The 21588-nt window shown below is 41.5% G+C and overlaps 1 protein-coding gene across 1 annotated transcript in view; it reads right to left on the bottom strand.

The window, feature by feature from the left end:
• The window catches only part of LOC122816562 (E3 ubiquitin-protein ligase RNF216-like), a gene marked incomplete in the record, with an annotated part of 2262287 nt that overhangs the window by 338350 nt on the left and 1902349 nt on the right, over nucleotides 1-21588 (bottom strand). Inside the window, 1 exon segment of the mRNA XM_044089426.1 lies at nucleotides 8828-8925. Coding sequence (XP_043945361.1) covers nucleotides 8828-8925 — 98 coding nt within the window.

Genomic DNA, 21588 nt, shown 5'->3' with positions numbered 1-21588 from the left:
CTTCGTAAGCTCATAGGTCAGCTCACTCAGCTTGTGGGGCTTCTTACCCCGGTCAGCCAATCGTTGGCAACTGTTGTTACTTCCCTGTCCTTACCAGGGAACCAGGAAGTGCTGAGACGTTCAGCTTCGAATGAAGGAGCGTCTAGACAGGTTGCGAACGCTGAAACCGCTGAGCTTTTACCGAACACCCACAACGGTTCTAATACGGATGACTGTGAAGGTTTTCCTAACCTTAGCTTTGAAGAAACACAGGGTACGCGTGTAGTTGAATCTGCGCGCCCTAGAACATCACCAATACATACGAAAGGTACCGAGAGACTATTCAAAGACATAGTCAATGTTAGATTCAATTTTATAGACAAAAAGTCCACTAAGCCTAATGGTAGCCCTTCGCAAATGCTGGATGATTTACACTATTGTCTTAATAAATATAAAATGTTAGAATTAAACAATGCTTATCTTAGGCATTGTCTACATATACAAATTGTTCCCAAAGGCTTAAGGGTTAGTAAGTACCCAAATAATGTACAAGAAGGTACTGACTTTCACAGGACTTTAATTAAAGCCTTTGATGATTGTGGTTTCTCAATTATGAGAGCTATTATTTCTAATAATGAGTGTGACATGGAGAAAATGTATGTTATTATAGAGAGACTAAATAAGGCTGTTGTCAATGATTTAATGTTCACTATAGAAGAACAAAAGGACAAATACAAGAGATTATTGAAAGATACTGAATTAAAATGCACTGAAGTACAGAATAGGAAATATAACAAAATTGAGAGAGACATAACACCCACTACCCTAAACCTAAACTATGGGGTAGGAGAAATTTTGACAACCACCACATGACTACAGACAATACACTGCAACATGAAACTACACTACATGAGGAAACTGACACAAATACTGATGAATTCCCTATATTACGTAGGTCTGAAAGATTAATGCAAAAAGAACCAGTAGCTTACAACTCAAAAAACTACAGGGGGAGGGGATGGGCACCCCCTGTACCGAGACAAGAAAATTGGAGATAATAGAAGAAATGGCTACAGATGGTTGTAAGTGGACTTTTAAAGGTTTTAACATATTTAACTATTCTAAAATTACTCTTACTAAAACATTTTTTGACTTATTTTCAAAAGGGTTTGGTTTCATACCTCAAAAAAAGACAGATGTTTTTAAACTTTTAGTGGATATTAAATTATTTATAAGGAAGAAGAATTTGGAGATATTTTTTAAGGGTAGGCAATTAAATGCCCCTGCTGACAACTTGACTCGTAAGAGTACATTTAATCCCCCTTTGCATCCCCAGTTGAAAAACTTTGAGCTTGGACTGGAAAATGAATTAAGGAAATCTTTACGTAAGCACACAGTGCATTCCAACCTAAATGACAAGGAAGAAGAAATCCTTGACAAACTTAGTAAAAACAGGGATGTTAGAGTTATGAAACCCGACAAGGGAGGGGGGGTTGTGTTGATGGACCACATATTATATGAAGGCAAAATGCTTGAAATGTTGAATGACACAAACAAATATACTAGAATTTCTATAAATGAGATAAACATTGCATACAAAAAAATCAGTATTCTACTGAATGATTTGCTACTTGAGGGGTCTATCGATTTAAAAACTTACAATTTTTTACATGTAGAAAAACCCAAAATACCATCCATTTTCGGCATCCCTAAGGTGCATAAGGACATAAACGACCCTCCACTTAGAGCAATTGTCTCTTCCGAAGGTTCAGTAACAGCACCATTGGCAAAATACATTGATTGTAAGATTAAAAAGTTAGTAAATGAAAATAATAACATTTTAAAAGATTCTTGGGACTTCTTAAGAAAGATGGATTATTCTATACACAGTGAAACAAAAGGTTTTGGTACCCTTGACTTTGTTCATTTATTTACATCTATTCCACACGAAGTAGGTTTATTGTGGTTTGAAGAGATGTTACTCACTTGTAAAGAAATCTCTCAAAGATTTTAGAACCATACTTGTACTCATGGAAGTGGTTCTTGAAAATAACTTTTTATTTTTTGAAGGAGAATATTACAGACAAGTCAGGGGTGTGGCTATGGGAGCACATTGTGCACCAACTTATGCTAACATTATCATGGCATATTGGGAGAACAAGTTCATTTTAACCCCTAACTACAACAACAAATGGACATTGTACTGTAGATTTCTCGATGATTTATGTTTTTTGTGGAAAGGTACGAAAGATGAGTTTGACTTGTTTGTAGATTACATTAATGAGACCACAAACTTTCTTAAATTTACCAGTTGTTTTAACACAAATGAAGTTAACTATTTGGATATTAACATTGTGAGAGAGGAAAACAAATTTGTGTCAAGAGTACATAGAAAAGACACCTTTTCAAACACTTATTTACATTTTACGAGCTCCCACCCATTTTATCAAAAGAAAAGTGTTTTAAAGGGACAAATGGTCAGGATTTGTAGAATGACCTCCGATGACACTCATTTTAAAGAAGAGTGTAACATATTGAAGACTATGTTCCTAGACAGAGGATACCCTGAGAAATTGTTTGACGAGATATGTCAGGAAGTTTGTGATGGAAGGAATGGTAGATTTGCCCCAATTTTGGGCCAGCCTACACAGGAAACTGTAGTAAATAGTACAGAGGATATTTGTAATAATGAATTCAGTTCAGGAATTTCCACTATATATGATGGACAATCTGGTATTGTTAGAAAAATATTTGACAGGGAGTGGAAAAATTTTGCTAAAGTTTCAGACTTAGGTCATATTTTTGAAAATGAAGTCAAATTCATCTACAAGAAGGGTAAAACTATTAAAAGTTTACTGGAAAGAGGTTCCAACAACAGGGCTCTGGACGTGAATAAGAAAAAGAAAAATGGTGTTTTTAAATGTGGAGCTTGTAGTTATTGTATGCACCTTAAAACAGGAGAATCAGTTTATTTGAAAGCTAGGAACAAAACATTGACTGTGAAATCCTTTGTAAATTGTAATACGAAGGGTATTATTTATATTGCTCTATGTGAAAAATGCGATGCTTTTTATATTGGGAAAAGTGAAAGGAAAATCAAACAAAGAATTTACGAACATTTGTACGATATAAAAACAAAACGAGATACTAATTCACTTTACAAACATACACAAATATGTAATGAAGCTAAATTTGAGTTCTTTGTTTTAGAGGTTGTTTCAACAGACCCTAGAGGGGGAATGTGGGAAACTTTAGTGGAATACAGAGAACTATATTGGCAGATTGTACTAGAAGCATATAAATATCCTGGTATTAATGACATGATTTCCCTTAAACCTGTACTGAAACTTAGGTCAGCTAAATTATAAATTATTAACACACACATATATATATTTTTTAACTAATTTTAACTATTTGGTACATTAACACATACTAACTCAAAGTTTTATGTGGTTGAGTATTGTAATACCAGTTTACACCAGGAGATGGAGGTGTTACTTCACTTATGTGTTTTAAAGTTTTTAATAAGTGACTATTTATAAACTGTATATTTAATTTTAACTTGCAGACCTACGTGACTACAATGATTTAATGTTTGTTTTTATATTATATTCACACTTTACACTGCTTTAATGAATTACAAACAGTCTGTATTATTTATAGTTTATTTTGTTTTGAATAAGTGGATGTGACGTGAAGGATTGTATTCAATTAGTATTTAATATATGCAATGAACACAGAATTTTATTGGTTAGTTCAAAACTTGTCATGAGTATTTAAATTGTGATCTTATGTCTTGTGATGTTGTATTTTATCTGAAGAAGTTATTGACGAAACGTGGAGTTTTTTAAACAACTATGTATTGGATTTGTGCTGTCATTTTGCTATTAAATCAGTTGCACTGACGCTGAGTACTGGGTACTTTTTTCAGCTTATTGGCTTGTACTAGTACCTTCCATTCACTTGAGAATAGACAAAACCAGAATTGGCCTCCAAGTGTTTCCTTTCTTTGGCACAAGGAACAGGCGAGAATAAAATCCTAGGCCTACTTCTGATGGAGGGACCCCCTGGATAGCCCCCATTTTTAAAAGTAAAGAAATCTGCTTGTGAGCCTCCAGCTTTTGCTGAGGAGGAACGTTTGGCATGCCTTTGAAAGGAGGCAAGGTGTGAAAATAAAACTTGTAGCCTCGATCTATAATGTCCAACACCCATTTGTCCCGAGTGACTAAAAGCCAATTTTGCTTGAAAAGTGCCAACTTTCCTCCTAGAGGAGCTGCCAGACAGGAGGGATCTGGCAGCTGGAGATACAGGTCATTGGGTCTGTTTACGAAAAGGCTGACTCCTGCCCTCACCGGAAGATTGTGCAGGGGAACTCCACGTCCTAGGTCTGAAAGAACCCTGAGCATGAGCTCTGCCCCTACCACGTCTAGATCTGCCCCTAGACTGTAAATCAGAAGAAGGATAAGCCCATCCCTTTGCAGGCCAATTTCTGCTAAACTTAGGGGGCTGCACCTGTAAAAATTCCTTAACTGTCTGCATGGACTTAGCTTTGTCTTCCATTTTCTTCAAGACTGACTCCACAGGAGAACCAAACAGAACTTCAGATTGAAGGGGAGCATCCAAAATTCGAGCTTTAACATGCTCTGACAAATTCTGATCCTTAAGCCAGGCATGCCTACGAATAACTGAACCAGTGGCAGCCACCCTGGAAGAAGCCTGAAGAGCATCAAAGCCACACTGCAAAGAATGCTTACCTACCTGATCAGAGGCATGAACTAAATCCTGCAATTCCTTACACTCTATACCCTCAGCTAAAGCATCCACCTTAGATTTCAACTGACTTAAGAGAAAATTCTGGTACTTCAGCATATGAAACTGGCAATTTAAAGCCCTCATCGCTAGAGTGGAGGAGGTATACACTTTTTTACCCCACCTATCCAAAGCTCTAGAATCTTTATCCAGAGGAACTGGATTCTTTACAACAGAAGCCCTGACACCCTTAGGTCCCTGGCTAATAGTTTGCGGGTGAGCTCTAGGACTCTTATACAAATATTTATGAGCCTCTGGCACTCTGTAATACCTGTCTGGCTTGACAGGGCAGGAGGTAAAGAATCAGGATTAAGGGAAGCCTCAGAAAAACATCCTGAACAACATCCAAAACAGGGGAATAGCCAAGGGCCTATGCTGTGGTAAAACAAAATTCCCTAAGCCTCTTTCGAGAATCTGAGAAATCCTGACCTTCCCACTTAAAATGCTCCCTCATGGAATGCAGGGTTTCAGAAAAGGAAAAATCCTCTGGAGGGGAAGCAGAAGGACAGGAATCCTCTGCATCCGAATCAGAATAAGGAGGAAAATCCTGAATGTCCTCAGCTGAAGACTCAGAGTAATCTGAGGAATGCTCCAATCCTTCCACCTCTGACTCCACCCTAGGCCTCTTATCCGGAGGGGGCATAGAACCTCTGATTAAAGTAATCAAATCCTCTGCCATTTTCAGCATATGCTTTTTAGGAACAGAACCTGCAGAACTAGGGCTGACGCCTGTGCCAGAAAGACCAGGCCTGGCTTTAGAAGGAGCTTTAGTGACAGAAGCAGAAGGCCTAACAACCTTATGTAAAGAAGGATCTACAGAGACTTGAGAGGCCCCTTCGGCCTGACCTAACCCCTGAGAGGCCACCTCCTGTAAGATTAAAAGCTCCCCCTGAGATTCAGCTGAAACCTCGGCTGGATCCACAGATTCCACCGTAGTTTCCAAAGAACCGGCGTCCGCAACGGACGACTCATCCTGCTTGGACTTTAACAATTTTTCTTTTCGCTTCTTAGCGGTAGCGGGCGTCGGAGGATCCGACGGCATGTTGTAGTTACACCGCTTACCGAAAACAAGTCTAGCACAATCTAACCTGCGTTTAATGGTGTGCTTATTAAATCTAGCGCAAAAGCGACACCCGACTACGTCGTGCTCAGGCCCCAAGCAAGGAATACAGAGAGTGATAATCCCTATGAGGTATCTGTTTCCCACAAGAAATACAATTTTTAACTTTTTCTGACATCCGGATTTAACTAAGGCAAGAAAAGACAAAAATATTCCCCAACGGGGTACTTAGCCCAACTTGGTCTTCGGTCTGAAACTCAGAATACGAAAATTTCAGGATGCCGAACGGCACTTGCAAACGCTGCTTCTGCTTCGGACCATGCGGCAAGAAAGACTGAGGATATGGCGTCGGACATGCGCTTTAGTACCACGGCGTACTGATGTCAGATCTGAGCGACCATGACCGACGCCAGCCTAACACTTTGGTATTCGGGCCGACCGAGGACAGTGGACTACCCACAGGTTATGACTGCAGCAATGTGAGACGAAGAACATCAAGGATATAACTAGCTCCTTATACAGACATGTTCAAGAATTTAAGAGGCATTCTTTTAATTTTTTAGTATTGCAAATTATTAATGTTAATAAAAGAGGAGGTGATACAAATAATAATATAGAAAAAGCTGAAACTAAATGGATTACACTATTACAGGCTTATAGACCTCCAGGATTAAATGGCCATGTGCCTTTAAAACCTATACTGAAGGAACAAAAATTGTTTCATTAATTGCTTCATTTTTGTTTTTATTGACTCTTGTTTTAATTGATTGAGGTTATTATAAAATGCATGTTGTAAGGTTTTTATATTGTCTGATGAAGTGCCTGAAGAGGCATGAAAGAGCTAACCTTTATTAAAATGTGAGATTACCTGAAGCCTTTGGCTGGTCCTGGACTTATATTTTGTCTACTTATACTATACTTTGGGTTTACAAAGTCGGTTTATTCCAGGAACCTTACTGCCAGATAAACTATTTTGTTTGTTTTTAGTAACTTTTCCAGGTTGTCTCATGCTATTGCTTTTTGTAATACTCATTACCATAAGAAACTTCTAGGCAAGGTTCCAGCCCCCAAAAGGCTTTGGCTTCTTCAGCAACTTTTTGGAAAGGAGTGGACTGTCGAAGTATTATACTGGCAGCAACTTGGGCCTATGTACACACTTTTTCAAAACACTACAAACTGGATTCCTTCTTCAGGTCTGGAACAGGCTTTACTAAGACCACTCTACAAGGACTCCAAGGGTTGTAGTTTATTGGTCTTGTCTTTTTTTTTCCTTCCATAAGTTATGGTAACCTACCTGTATAGCTTAAACTACTGGGACAGTAATCTATGTTTGAACATAGTAGAGATGCAAGAGTGAAATTTATCACTACAGCAGATGTTCCAATATGTAACTGCTGCAACAACATCCCCTCCACCAAGGCCCCTTTCTTGCTTGTACTTTTGGTGTTACCATGGTATGGATTTGTAAACACTTTTTTTTTGTATATAGTTACTGTTTGTTTTACAGCACTGTTTTTCAGGGCTCTTGCCTTCCTGCTAGGCTCGAAAGAAAAATGCTCTGAAACTTTTTGCTCTCCAACTCTTTTTTTTTTGTTTAATCAAGCTGTGCTCAAGCTTTTCATAGTTAGAATGTATGGAAGGCACCGTTAGCATTTGAAAGCTGGCTCGCTGCAGTGGTGCAGGACCCATTAGGTTAGATTACTACAACAATAATCTATTAGAACAAACTGTTTTAAGTTTCACTTACTTTGCTATACTTTCTAATAACTTTTACTTAACTTTCAGAGTTGTTGTGTCTTTCGGCTTTTCCCGGCTAGAGGTCACCACAGCAGAACTCCAGTCTACTAATGATTGGCAGTAGATCTTTACGTGCCGAGTTGCTGGCCCTGACGCACAACCTTCAACGAAGGTACACCCATTCACGCATGCTCCACACAGAAGACGCTCTAGCTGAGAATCGAACAGGACGTCTTACTGTGAGGTGACAACGCTACTGTAGCACCACCACCACAGTATACTCAACTTTCAGAGTAAAATTTAAAAGTCCATAGTGTCTAGTGTCTTACCCAGTAGTACAGGCTTTGCTCGTTAGTCTAGGGGAATTTTGAGGAAGGGCAGCCAAACCCCTAACACACACTTTCACGTGTGCATGCCTGCATGCACTAGGCATGCACATATTCTTACAGACAGTACTACAAACATACTGGAACCTACCACAGATCAGACACCTCACTTGATTGCATTTGTAGACACACATCCCATTCAAACACTCACCAACCCACCACCACACCCACACCTATTTTACACATCTCCAAAGTAACCCTCCAACTGCAACCACCCAGGCCGAGAGACAGACAGACACACACACATACACACCCACCTACCCGACTATTTATACTACTGCAGATAGACGCACACACATGCACATGCACACTCCTCTACTACATTTCCAGAGACACTTGCATGGTCCCCTCAACTGACTATAAATGACGTAGCTCAGCTTTTCAGCAAAGGTCGTTAACACTGCTAGTCATGCTAATTTATGAAGCTGAGTGATCCTCTGAATCATTTAGCTATGTACATCCCTATAGCACTTCCAGGGACAGGATATGGTTAATTAGCATCAGCTGCTTCCCCAGAATGCCTCATTAGTATGTGGAAGTAAAAGGGACACAGACAGAACACTACAGTGATGCTAAAGATGGTGTAGAAAGCTGGCGTAGAATTACTGCTGTGAGCCTATGACTCAAAGAGCTGCTGCTAGTGATAACAGCCTGGGTTAGGGCAGCCCTTTTTGAATTCCTGACAAAATCAGAATTACTGTGGAAAACCTTTTAGATACAAACAATCCAAAAACTCAGAAGTTCAAGTTAGAGATTTGTCATACGTCTCCTACCATAAAACCAATTGTCTAAAAAAAAAAACACTGGTTTCCAGCAACATATGAACACCCACAAAAGACATTTTCTTTTAACTTACAAATTTGTCCTGAATTTAATTTCATCCTTTTCGGCCACTTCCTCACAGGACATGTCAGCATGGTCTTTCCACAACACATGGCACTTTCGACATGTTTCCTAAAAGGTAAGGAAGCAGAAATTAGGCAAAGAAATATGCCTTACTTCATAGAATAGAAATAGGAGGTCTGTATGTTCCAAGATAAAGACGATCTTAAAATAAATGGAGATGTTTTTTGTTTTATTTCTGTGAATTGCAGGCTGTAGTAAGATCTGTTCTGTTGACAGCCAACCCGTAAATCACATCTTCATTGATTTATAGCAATTAACATGACAGACCCATCAACTAGGCAACAACTTGAGATACAGTACAGTTTGTTTGGTAAATCGTCAACAAGTCATAAATGTTCATCAATATACTATAAACATTCAAAAATATTCATTTTTCAAGGGAGGCATCCTGCTGCTTGCTGCCTCCTGCAGCCCCTGATATATATATATATATATATATATATATATATATATATATATATATATATATACATACATATATATATATATATATATATATATATACATACATACATATATATATATATATATCTACACACACAGACACACACACACTAACTCTAAGATCACACTAACCAGTCCAATTTATATATCTAGACCACAGACACAGTCATAGACCTTAATCCAGGACTATGACTGAAACAACTCAAACTGACCAGATGATCAGGACGACACACTTAATAAGGTGCCATTCAAAAAATAAAAATAAATAAATAAATACATAACCCCTTGTGTGGAGATAATGTCCTGACTGTCGTGCAGGTGACCCCAAGTTCGACTAGTGACTCGGATGCCTGTAGGAAATGACCAGGGAGGAACAGTGCAAAAGGAGTTTGCCAGCTCAACGATCAGGGGAGGGAGATGTTTACTCAACTGGAGTGTCACGTTGGGCAGAATTCTCAATACTATTTATGTACTTATACTAAGTAGTCAATGGGAAACTATTGTACAGACAAACTTAGCAATTGCAGGCTTGGAAATGCTGGGGGGTGGGGGCAGGCTACCCCTCCATGACCAGCAAGCTGGTCTGCTCCCGACTGCTAAAGTTTTGCTGGGGAATGGAGTTAAAGGCATTTAGGGGTAGGAACTCATGGGCCACAGGGCCCTGACCTAGCCTGAGAATACATGGCTCTTGCTCTGCTGGAACGAATGTGCCAAATCGGTGAAGGTGTCACCTGGCAAGGTCAAGGGGAGATGGGGGGGAGATTTATCCCTGTAGTAATCTGGACTTCCAGTGGAACAGGACTTAAGGCAGGTCACTGCCTCAGTACTATTAATATAGTGCATCGATTTAACCAAAGTAGATAATCACAGCAGTATGAAAACTGGAGACTATCTGCTGAACTGGGGAATCTGGACAAAACTAACACAAATTGTGAAGAATGGAACCCAATCCATTGGCATAAAGGAATAAAACCCTTACTCTAGCCCAGAAGACCAGCTGATTAGTGACTATAGCATCTGTAGGTGCAGGTAAGGGAAGACAGGTGTGCCCACATTTTGAGGGGAAAGATTGTCCAATGCCACATTTCCTCAGAAGAGGGGAAGTGATGCAAAGACAGCCCAGAATCACCTTTCAGTATTTTCAAACATTGTCATACATGTGGAATTCTTGTTTGCTTCACAGCTGTCATGATTGTTGTCACAAGTCTCAAACACTTGAAGACATCTGCAACTTTTTCAGTTTCCGGACTAATTTCAATTTCGTCTTTTAACTATTTAGTTTATTTTAAAGTGCTATATGTCACAGCTCTACTCCAACAGTGCTATTTTGCTAACAGTGCACCGTCCATGTTCTTTTTAAACAGTGTAAATTCTACTTCGCTATTTCTGTTGCAAACAGCATAACAGTGTCAAAACTTTACTTGGAAATCCCTCTCCCAGTGCCACAGTTACAGTCAGAGTAGAGTTCAATTTCAGATTATCATTTACTACTATAGGTTCCATTTTGTAAAAGAACAATGTCACAGCTATACTCCAAATGATTCAGGAAAATACAAGAAATGCTGCTTTTTCAAATTATTTTAAATACTCCTGCATTGCATCACCGTTGCTAAACTGCAAAAAAAAAAATATGTTGCAGCTCCACATGACTCACCCACCCCCCAACATGCGACAGCTCCATCATAGTACAGCTGAGGTATTTAAGAAAAGTGTTTTTCATAGCATCATGGTAGAATACCAGGCTAACGACACAAGGGTCTATTTTAAAGCTAGTCAAGTTCCTCAAAATAAAAACCGGATATGTAATGATTTCAAATGTTTTGTGGAGAGTGTATATTCTTAGGTGGACAAACAATTACAAGCTTCTCTGTAACAGAGATATGGGTGGCAGACAACAGGTATATCTGTGGTTCCCCATTCGCTGGTCCAAATTCTGCTTGAACTGCAGGGAAGAATTCTGCTTCACATGGACAGGAAGCCTGTTCAGAGAAGGGCTAGCAACTGAGAGAGAGACACACCTGTCCCTCCAAGTATATCATATTTACAATGCTGATAAGTTATACATCCCTAGATCAGGTGTTTCTGATGATAGTTGTTTCAAAATGTGTAACAGGTTCACTGGTGCTGAATCTGAGGAAGCTTTGTGGGCTAGGCACATGTCGCCTCTCAGCAGCCTGTAGGAAAATGAATATTGGGACAATGCTTTGAAGCAGTCTGCATAGAACTTGTTTTCTACTGCTTGTATTCTTTCTGTGAGGTATCTCTGTGGATGCACCAACAGATGAATATTCCTGATGAGGTATTTAACAAAGGAGGCTTTGTATACAATGATAGATCTTATGAGGGCAGACAACTTGTTTGAACCTAAATGCCATACCTTTACTTACAAATTTTGCACCACGGAATATTTTTCTTCACCACAGAAACATGTTGGTCAAATGACAAACCTCTGCTACATGGGTTCTCAAGTACCTGACTACAAGGTCTAGTCTCAGGTTTGTATCATCAATGTGGTAGTTTGCAGGAGGATGGCTGTCTTGTTGAAAGATGATATGATGCACTTCTTAGCATTGAAGTTTAGGCCGCAAATGCCACCAGTTATTAATCTGTGACAGGCCCTCTCTGAGGATATTAACATTTAGGAATTATGACTGCTCCTAATTTGTAATCGTCTGCAAACCTGGTCTGCCAGAGACCCTTAATGTTGGCCTTGACTTCAAAGACGTGGAAGTCAACCAGCACTGAGACCTGGCAGACCCCCTCTAGTAACCATCCTTTTTGTGGAGGTACACTCCTCTAGTCTAACTCGAATCCTGTCAATGAACTCAGCTGACTATCCAGTGGGCAACATATGGATTAATATGTAATTTAGTGAGCTTGTTAACAATGCCTGAGTGGCATATTGTGTCAAATACCTTGGCCATGTCAAGGTAGGTAGTATGTACTGATTTTCTCTCATCCATCCATTTGGTAAGCTTCTCGAAGTCCACCAGTTTTAGAAGGCAAGATCTGCTTTCGATACATTTGATCCAAACTGACTACAGTCCGGTTAGCTATGTCACCATTTATGACTTCTATACTTACCTTTCCCATAGCCATTGCACAACAAGCTCATCAGGCTGATGGGTAGTTTCCTGGGTCCATGAATAGGCCATCCTTGTGTAGCAGTAAAACCGATGCAATCCTCCATTCATTAGGTATGAAGCCATTTCACTGTGGTTGAACAGAGACTCTAGTGGGACCTATACTTCATGTTTCATACTATTACGGTGGCATCCTGAGATACTGTCAAGACAATGATGCATTGTTGTTTGCCTTGGAGAGAGCCCTGAGAACCTTCTCTCTAGTGATGGTTTGGAGCTAGATGGATGTCAGAATTTCTTGAGGAATGTACTGGGGTGGAGGGGATAAAGCTAGGTGGCACCATTTACAATTAATTCAATACACTGCTGCATCTTGCTTATGAGGTTCTGGACACAGCTGACGAAAGCTTTGTATTTGACCTGGGCAGCTATTTTTACCATAAATTTGGCTTTTATGGATCTTATCAACCCCTGAGTTTCTTGTTTAGGTTGATTGGGGGTCTTTAACCTCGTTGGGTATTGCCCTTCTTAGTTTTTGTCATGAGTTTCTTCCTTTTGTTGTACAGGTTATTAATGTTGGAATTCTACCCTGATGGCTTGTTTTTTTTGGATCAGCCCTGCATTATCTCTAGCAGGTAGATCAGTTTCTATGCAGCTGTTGTCATGGTTACACAGGGTTTTTGTGAACATTTCGGCATAGATTGCAGTATTCTCAGGATTCGGCAGGGCTTGAAGTTTAGTTGGGTTGTCACTTAACAGTGGGAAGATTCTTTTAGAGTAATTCTTAAATGTTCTATGGTACTTGGGTGTCCCTTTTGTTACATTTACCTCAAAGGATACAGCTTAATGGTCTCACCTGACATTCAAGGACATTACAAGGTAAGTGAGGGAGTGGGGGCAGCATTCTGTCATATTTGTGAGTATAAGATAAAGGATGTTCGAGCCCATACTGGATGCATGAATTAGCTGCGCCAGGATGTTGGCATTTATTAAGTCTGGAAATCTCTGGGCCTGCACATTTTTTTTTGGGGGGGGCGGCATGTATGACTACCAGTCTATTCTGGGGTAATTGAAGTTGTCCATGAATATGATGTTGGGCTGGGTGGAAGTGTGTCAAGTGACCTTGAGTGTTGTGGTTTTCCTGGGTCATTAAATGGGACCTATAGTTTGCAAGGTTATGATAAGGGAGTCACCTTATTTATGGTGATTTGAATGTGGAGAAGCTCCAAACCATCATTCTAATGGACCATCCTTGAAGTATGTTTATTTTTTAATGAATAAAGGGACTTCCACCTTTTGTCCCTTCCTGTTCATTAGCTGGTCTAAATATGAGGAAGACACTGTAGCCCTGCACTGCTGGAGTGCTCTCCACAGCATTAAACAATGTCTCAGTGACTGGACAAACATCTTCCTTCTCCACGGAGAGGAGAGTCTGCGGGGGGGGGGGGGTGCAGTTTCTTGTTCAGACTCCTAGAACTGATCAGTAACACCTTCAGATGCTTCCAGGTTTGGCACAGCTATGTCAGAAGGTTTATCTGGTTGGCAATGCCTAAAAAAGGTAGCATGGGGTGGAAAAGTTTTAGCCAATATTCAAAAATCCAGGGGGGGTGTTGGGTGGAAGGATATGGGGGACAGGTGCAAACCATGCCTGGCACAGCACAGTGGTCTGTCAGCTATGTCCTCCCAAACTGACAAACACTGTACCCACTGTAAATGACACCATTCTTTAAGTCAATTGTTGAAGTCAATTATCTTCTGTTCATATTGTGGCATCATCCTACGAAAAGGTAGAATGCTGCTCAGTGCTAGGTTCATACCAACTCAGAGCTTCAGCGAGGTACACCTCAGATCATTAAAACCCACATGGACTATGACACAGCCATACTTGGTATTAACTGCCCTAAGTACATGAGATATGATGGATCTTGGTTCTGGATGGGTAGCTTACCATGAGTCTCTCTCTGCTTAGCCTAGCGAGTGGGATGTCTGTTTCTCATGAGTGTCTCCTATGATAAGAATACTGGGTTGTATAGTGGGCATGTCTTATAGGCTTAAAGGTTGAGATACCATGGATTGTGGAAGTATATGTTTTGTTGGGAGAGGATTTTTGAGAAGTACTCTTGAGGTTACTTTTTTGTCTGTGCACAGTATCTGGGAAGTCTTTGTGGTTTGGGAAGACCACATTTAAGAGCCTCAGCACAAGTGAGCCTATGTAACTGGTCTTTACTACGCAAGGTGGGTGTTGTGTGTGCATGTGTTACTGACGACTCGTATGGTAATGTAGGTAACAGCCTTTCCTCCAATGACACTGTACAACGACACCTCTTGCATACTTTTTATCCATATGCTTGAGGATTTGGTAGTTGTCAGCTGCTTATTCTACAGGGAGATAGTACAAATTAGGTTCACAGCTGACTAGTTTGGTTGCTGTAAGGAGTGTGGATTACTAACAAGACTGCCTAAATCTACCCAAGGTCAGGCTTGAGGGGATGGGTGCTTCTCGGCATGCAAACTAGCTGCTCACTGCGCAACTACAGATTTAGGAAATTCGAGAGGTAATCGTATAGGAAAAATTTCAGGTCTAGACGTCTACGTTCACATCAGGGGAACAGCCAACTGCTGCTGTGACATTAGCAGTGCAATACAAATGCAACAACCTTATACAGACAAAAACAAAACAAATTAGCCTTCTAACCAATAGCAAGTAGGCATTTGCAGGTTTCAAAGAGATCATCCAACCTCAGAAGTGACCTGGCCCTCTCTACTACCACTAAGGAGCAGAGCAGAGACTTTTTAATGTAAACACAGTCTGGGGCCTCCCCCAGATTGCAGAAACAGATTAAAAAAATCTGCTTTTCTTTTCAAACAGAAAAGTGTTTGCATGCATCTTTACGCTTGTGAACACTTTTCTGTGAGAAATGAAAAGTACGTTTTGAAGCCTTTAAAAATATTACGTTTTGAATACTATTTCCGAAAGCGGAAGACTAAATATAATAAACAGTCTTTACAGCATTAATATTCACAGGAGGGCAGGGAGCGGTTACATCATTCCGTGTTCCAGAACTAATACTGCTGGATCAGCATAAGTAATTGTAAATTAGTGATTTAATTGCCAAATAGTTCAAGGATTTGGCAAAAAAATAATGACATAGCTATCTGCCAAACTCTTAATTTAACAGTCTGGCAATTACTTACTAACGCTAATCCAGCATTATTAGAGCTTGGACCCAGATTGACATAACTGCTTCCTGCCATATCAATGCCGTAAACACGGCTTACTACATTTAGTCTTCCGTACTCAGATGCAATATTTAAAAAAAAACCTTTTTTTTTAATGCATGGGTGTGAAATGACCTTTAGAAGTGATCTTTAAGGCTAGAAGCCCAACTGAAAGAGCAGGAAATCAAGGAAAAGAACAGTTGTGTACACTTACCATAAATGTAGATGTTCGAGTGTATTTCACTGTTGCAGTCATCACATTTGGGTTATCTGCCTGCAGGTAGCCCTCATCGGATGCTGTTGCTTCTTCCATGACGTCAGGGGTATAAAACATGCAGCCGACACCATTACATCAGTTTTTCTTGCCCCAGATGTCAGGTGACCCCACAATAAGAAGCAATTGTATGGTATGGTACACCCCCATCAAAAAAAAAAATGTGCATGAAAAAATATATCTATATCAAAAAGAAGGAAAGGTAGAGCCAAGCAAAGTCAGGGGGCTGGAGGGAGGGTAACCAGGACTGCAACAGTGAATACACTCGAACATCTACATTTATGTTAAGGGTACACAAAGTTACAGTTGTGCACACTTACCATAAATGTAGATGTACGAGTGTATTCACTGTTGCAGTCATTACATTTGGGCAATCCCGCTCGCAGGCCGCCCTCAGTCGGCCCGAATTCCAAAGTCCTGGGTCCTGCGTCGACTGTGGTCACCCCTTCCCTGACATCAGGTCGTCAGGGGTATAAAAGATGCGGCCGATGCCAGCGGGGTTGCCCAAATGTAATGACTGCAACAGTGAAACACGAAGAACATCTGTACTGTGTTCTTCGTATTTCACTGTTGCAGTCATCACATTTGGGTAGATTTCCAAAGCTAAGGAAGGGAGGAGGTAGTTTAAAAAGCATTAGGGACAGCTATTAAGCCCTGCAAGACTGCTGTGGCAAATCTAGCTCTGGATTTAAAAAAGATAGGCAGGTGGTAATGCTTGGTGAAAGTATGTAGAGTTCCAATTAGCAGCGTCCAGGATGTCATTGGTAGGGACTCCTATGAGAAATGCCGTAGAGGTAGATGCAGCCCTGGTGGAATGTGATCTTATCCCCTCTGGGGTAGGTTTTCCATGGTGCTTGTAGCAGAAATGAATGCAATGGGCTATCCATTTTGGAATGGTTTGCTCTGAAATGGCCTTCCCCTCTGCCCCTGCAGCAAAGCCAACTAGCAGCTGGTCAGATTTTCTGAGAGGCTTAGTCCTGTCCAAATAGAATCTAAGTTGTCTGTGCACGTCCAGAGAGTGCAGTATCCGTTCCTCTTTGTTTTGTGGGTTAGGGAAAAAAGTAGGCAAATGAATGGACTGGTTTAGGGCCACACTAGACACCACCTTGGGCATAAAGGAAGTATTAGTCCTGAGGGAAACCCTGTCCATATGGAAGATAATTAAGGGTTCCACTGCCATGAGGGCCTGTAATTCAGACACTCTTCTTGCTGAAGTGATGGCTAAAAGTAAGGCTGTTTTCAAATAAAGGAATTTGAACTCTGCTGTTGCAGCTGGCTCAAAGGGGGGGGGGTGAGCTTTTCCAATACAAAGCTAAGGTCCCAGGCTGGAGTGGGAGCTCTCCTGGGGGGTGGGGGTGGGGGGTCTTACATTTTTGGCCCCTCTAAGAAATTGTTTTAGCAAGGGGTGAGAGAAGAGTGGTGACTCGGTATTATGATGTGCTGAAATGGCAGAGGCATGAATCTTAATTGACAAGAAGGATAGGCCCTTGTGGAGCATTTCTGTTAAGTACTCTAGAATATGGGGTAAGCTGGGCACCATTGTGGCCATCCCCTGAGTCTGGCACCAGGACCAGTATCTTTTCCACTTTTCAGCACAGGAATTTCTGGTACTAGGCCTCCTTGCCTCCAGAATGACATCCCACACCTGCTTACTGAGGGATGCTAGAGGAGAGCTCATGGAATTAGCCAGGCTGCAAGGTTCAGGGTTTGAAGCTGAGGGTGCAGCATCTGGCCCGCATGCTGGGAGAGCAGGGAAGGGATCTGAGGCAGGTGCCATGGTTGTAACAGTGTCAGACTGCTCAAGAGGGGGTATTCAGTGCTGGTGTGGCCAGTCTGGTGCAATCAGTATTGTTCTTAGCTTGTCCTGTTTGATCTTTAGTAGAACCTTCGAGAGGAGAGGCAGAGGGGGGAAGGCATAAACCGAGAGGCTTTCCCAGGTAAAGGACAGGGCATCCACTTTCGAAGCTTGACTGTGGGGAGTTCTGGTGCAGAATTTTTTCAATTGGTAGTTCTGAGAGGAGGCAAACAGGTCTACCTCTGGGGTCCCCCATTTTTTAGGAGGTTAAATATTTTGGGTTTTAGTTTCCATTTGTGTGGGTCTATGAGATTTCTGCTTAAGTCGTCTGCCAGTTAATTTAGTTTGCCTGGCAGGAACTGGGCTTGTAGGTGCACTTGGTACCGCAAGGCTGTGCTCCACAGAGCCATGGCAAGTCTGCAGAGAGGGTAAGAGTGGGTTCCCTCCTGCTTGTTTATGTACCACATAACTGTAGTGTTGTTTGTTTTTACCAATAGTTGTTCTGGAAGAATAAGGTCTTTGAAGGCTGTCAAAGCATTCTGTACAGCTAACATTTCTTTTTGATGATATGCAGGTGCATCTGTCTCGGGTTCCATTTGGCCTGAATGCACTGCCCTGCCATGTGATCCCCCCATGCATAGTCTTATGCGTCTGTTGTTACGGTTTGGACGGCAGGGGGTAGAGTGAAAGGGAGCCCCTTGTTGTAGTAGCAGGCCTCTGCCCACCAAAGGAACTCTATCCTTAGACAAGGAATGATAGGAATCATTGTTTCTAGGTCCTGAGAATGTTGATACCATAAACTTTTTAGATACCGATGGAGTTTCCTCATATGCAGTCATGCATATGGAATTAGCAGAATGCAAGAGGCCACGAACCCCAGAGATTGTAGGATTTTCCTTGCAGATAGCTGGGTTTTTGTGGCCAATAGTTTGAAGTAGGCTGTCAAATGAACTTGTTTCTCCAGAGTGAGGAATGCCATCCGGGAAGTTGTGTTCAATCTTGCCCCCAATAATACAATCTGTTGGCAGGGTACTAGGTGAGATTTATTTTTGTTGATCGTGTACCCCAGTGAGGTTAGAAGTTTCTTTACAAATGCCAGGTGTTGTAATAGCAAGTCCTGGCTTTCTGCCTGAATCAGACAATCGTCCAGGTATGGGAACATTTTAATATTTCTCTGCCTGTAAAATGTAATGGCTGAAACTAGACACTTTGTGAACACCATGGGTGCAGTAAATAAGCCAAAAGGAAGTGCAGAAAACCGAAAGTGCATGGAGCCCGCCCTGAACCGTAGGTAAGGTCTGCAGGATTCCCTTATTGGGATGTGCAGGAAAGCTTCATTTAAGTCTAGTGTTGCCAGCCAGGCATCCTTAGCTAGCATAGGAAGAAGCTGTTGAAGAGTTAGCATTTTGAATTTTGGAACCACCAGAAAGGTGTTGAGACTAGAGAGGTCCAGGATAGGACGGCAGGAGTTTTCTTTTCTGGGTACCAGAAAAAGTCTTGAATAAAAACCTTGTCCCCTTATTTCTGCTGGGACCGTATGAATAGCCCTGATACTGAGAAGAGAGAGAAAGTACAGTTTTGTACCTACCATAAATGTAGATGTTCGAGTGTTCACACTGCTGCAATCCTTACACTTGGGTTATCCTGCCGTCAGGCGGTCCTGCAGTCGGCCAGAGTTCCAAAGTCTTGGTCCGGCGTCGGTTGCTGTCACTTCTTCCCTGACATCAGTGCGCCAGGGGTATATAAGATGCATCAGACGCCATTTTCTTCAGTTTTTCTTGCCCCAGATGTCAGGTGCCCCCAATAGGTAGGCAATACATATTGCTAATAAAAAATATACATATAAAATAAAAACAATACCTTCAGTTACAAGCAAATACACCACAAAGGTTGTATAGGATAGAAAGGTATAGATAGGTCCAGCTAGTTCAGAGGGGATGGAGGGAGGGTAACCTGGACTGCAGCAGTGTGAACACTCGAACATCTACATTTATGGTAGGTACAAAACTGTACTATGTTCGTGTTACACTGCTGCAGTCATTACACTTGGGTAGAATCCCAAAGCAAAGGTTGGGTAGCTGGTCTATAAAGAGTTAGGATTGGCTATGAGGCCCTGCAGAACTGCAGTGGCAAATCCTGCTCTGGATTTAGAGTAAAGAGGCAGGTGGTAATGCTTGGTAAAGGTGTGCACTGAACTCCAAGTTGCAGCCTCCAAAATTTCCTTGGTAGGTACTCCTCTGAGAAAGGCTGTTGAAGTGGCTGTTGCCCTGGTGTAATGTGGCCTAATGGTATTTGGGACTGATTTTCCATGCTGTGTGCAGCAGTAATGAATACAGTGTCCTATCCATTTGGATATAGTCTGCTTTGAGATAGCCTTGCCCTGTGATTCTGCAGCATATGCTACAGACAGTTGCTCAGTTTTCCTGAAAGCTTTGGTTTTGTCCAAGTAGAAGTGTAGCTGCCTGTGTATGCCCAAAGAATGCAGAAGTTTCTCCCCTTTACTCTGGGGGTTTGGATAAAAAGTTGGTAAATGGATGGTTTGGTTAAGAGCCGCACTAGATAACACCTGTGGCATAAAGGTAGGGTTTGTCCTTACAGAAACCCTGTCTTGATGAAAAATTATAAAAGGTTCCACTGCCATTAATGCCTGTAGCTCTGAGACTCTTCGTGCTGAAGTTACTGTCAGGAGCAGAGCTGTTTTCCATGATAAAAATTTTAGATCGGCTGTGTTGGCTGGCTCAAAAGGTGGTAGGGTCAGTTTTTCCAAACCGAAATTGAGGTCCCAAGCCAAAACAAAATTGAAGTCCCAAGTCGGTGTTGGTGCTCTCTGGGGTGGTCTTATGTTTTTAGCCCCTCTGAGGTACTGATTTAGCAAGAAATGAGAGAATAAAGGAGGATCCATGTTGTAATGTGCTGAAATGGCAGAGGCATGGATCTTAATCGATGAGAAGGATAGGCCTCTGTCCAGCATCGCAGTCAAGTATCGTAAAATCTGAAGAATGTTTGGAACAAGAGGGTCAAGGTTTTGAGTCTGGTTCCAGGCGCAGAATCTCTTCCATTTTTCTGAGCATGCTTTCCTGGTGCTAGGCCTCCTGGCCTCCAAAATGACATCCATAACAGCTTTAGAGAGAGGTGTTGCCTGTTTGGCTAATGTATCTTCCATGCAACTAGGTTTAGGGTTTTGAGCTGAACGTGCAGGATCTGATTGTTTTGTTGAGTCAGAAGGTGTGGAATTTGAGGCAAAATCCATGGTGGTCCTTGAGCCAAGTTCCTTAAGATAGGGTACCAGTGCTGGCATGGCCAGTCTGGAGCAATCAGGATCATCTGTGTTTTTTCTTGTCTGGCTTTAAGGAGTACCTTTGAATGGAGAGGCAGTGGCGGGAAGGCATAGACTTTTAGGTTTTTCCAGCTGAACAAGAGAGCGTCCACTTTCCATGCTTGTTTGTGTTAAGTCCTTGTGCAGAATTTTTGTAGTTGGCAATTCAGTAGGGTGGCAAAAAGATCTATGTCTGGGCATCCCCATTTTTGTGTTACCATGCTGAAGATTTGTGGATTCAATTTCCATTCGTGAGGGTCCATGATATTTCTGCTTAGATCATCTGCCAGATTATTTTTCTTTCCTCGCAGGAATTGTGCTTGCAGGTAAACTTGATACATTAGAGCTGTGTTCCACAAGGTCATGGCTTGCCTGCATAGGGGATAAGAATGAGAGCCCCCTTGCTTGTTTATGTACCACATTACTGTGGTGTTGTCTGTTTTTAGTAATAATTGTCCTGGATGCAGAAGGTCCTTGAAAGCTGTTAGGGCATTTTGAACAGCCAACTTCTCTTTTTGATTGATGTGAAGATGCATCTGGTCTGTGGTCCACTTGCCCTGAATGCATTTTCCTGCCATGT

The sequence above is a fragment of the Protopterus annectens genome, chromosome 12.part0 (genome assembly GCF_019279795.1).
Source record: "Protopterus annectens isolate FY-2018-M chromosome 12.part0, PAN1.0, whole genome shotgun sequence".
NCBI classification, from domain to species: domain Eukaryota; kingdom Metazoa; phylum Chordata; order Ceratodontiformes; family Protopteridae; genus Protopterus; species Protopterus annectens.
This window is presented reverse-complemented; position numbering and strand designations above follow the sequence as displayed.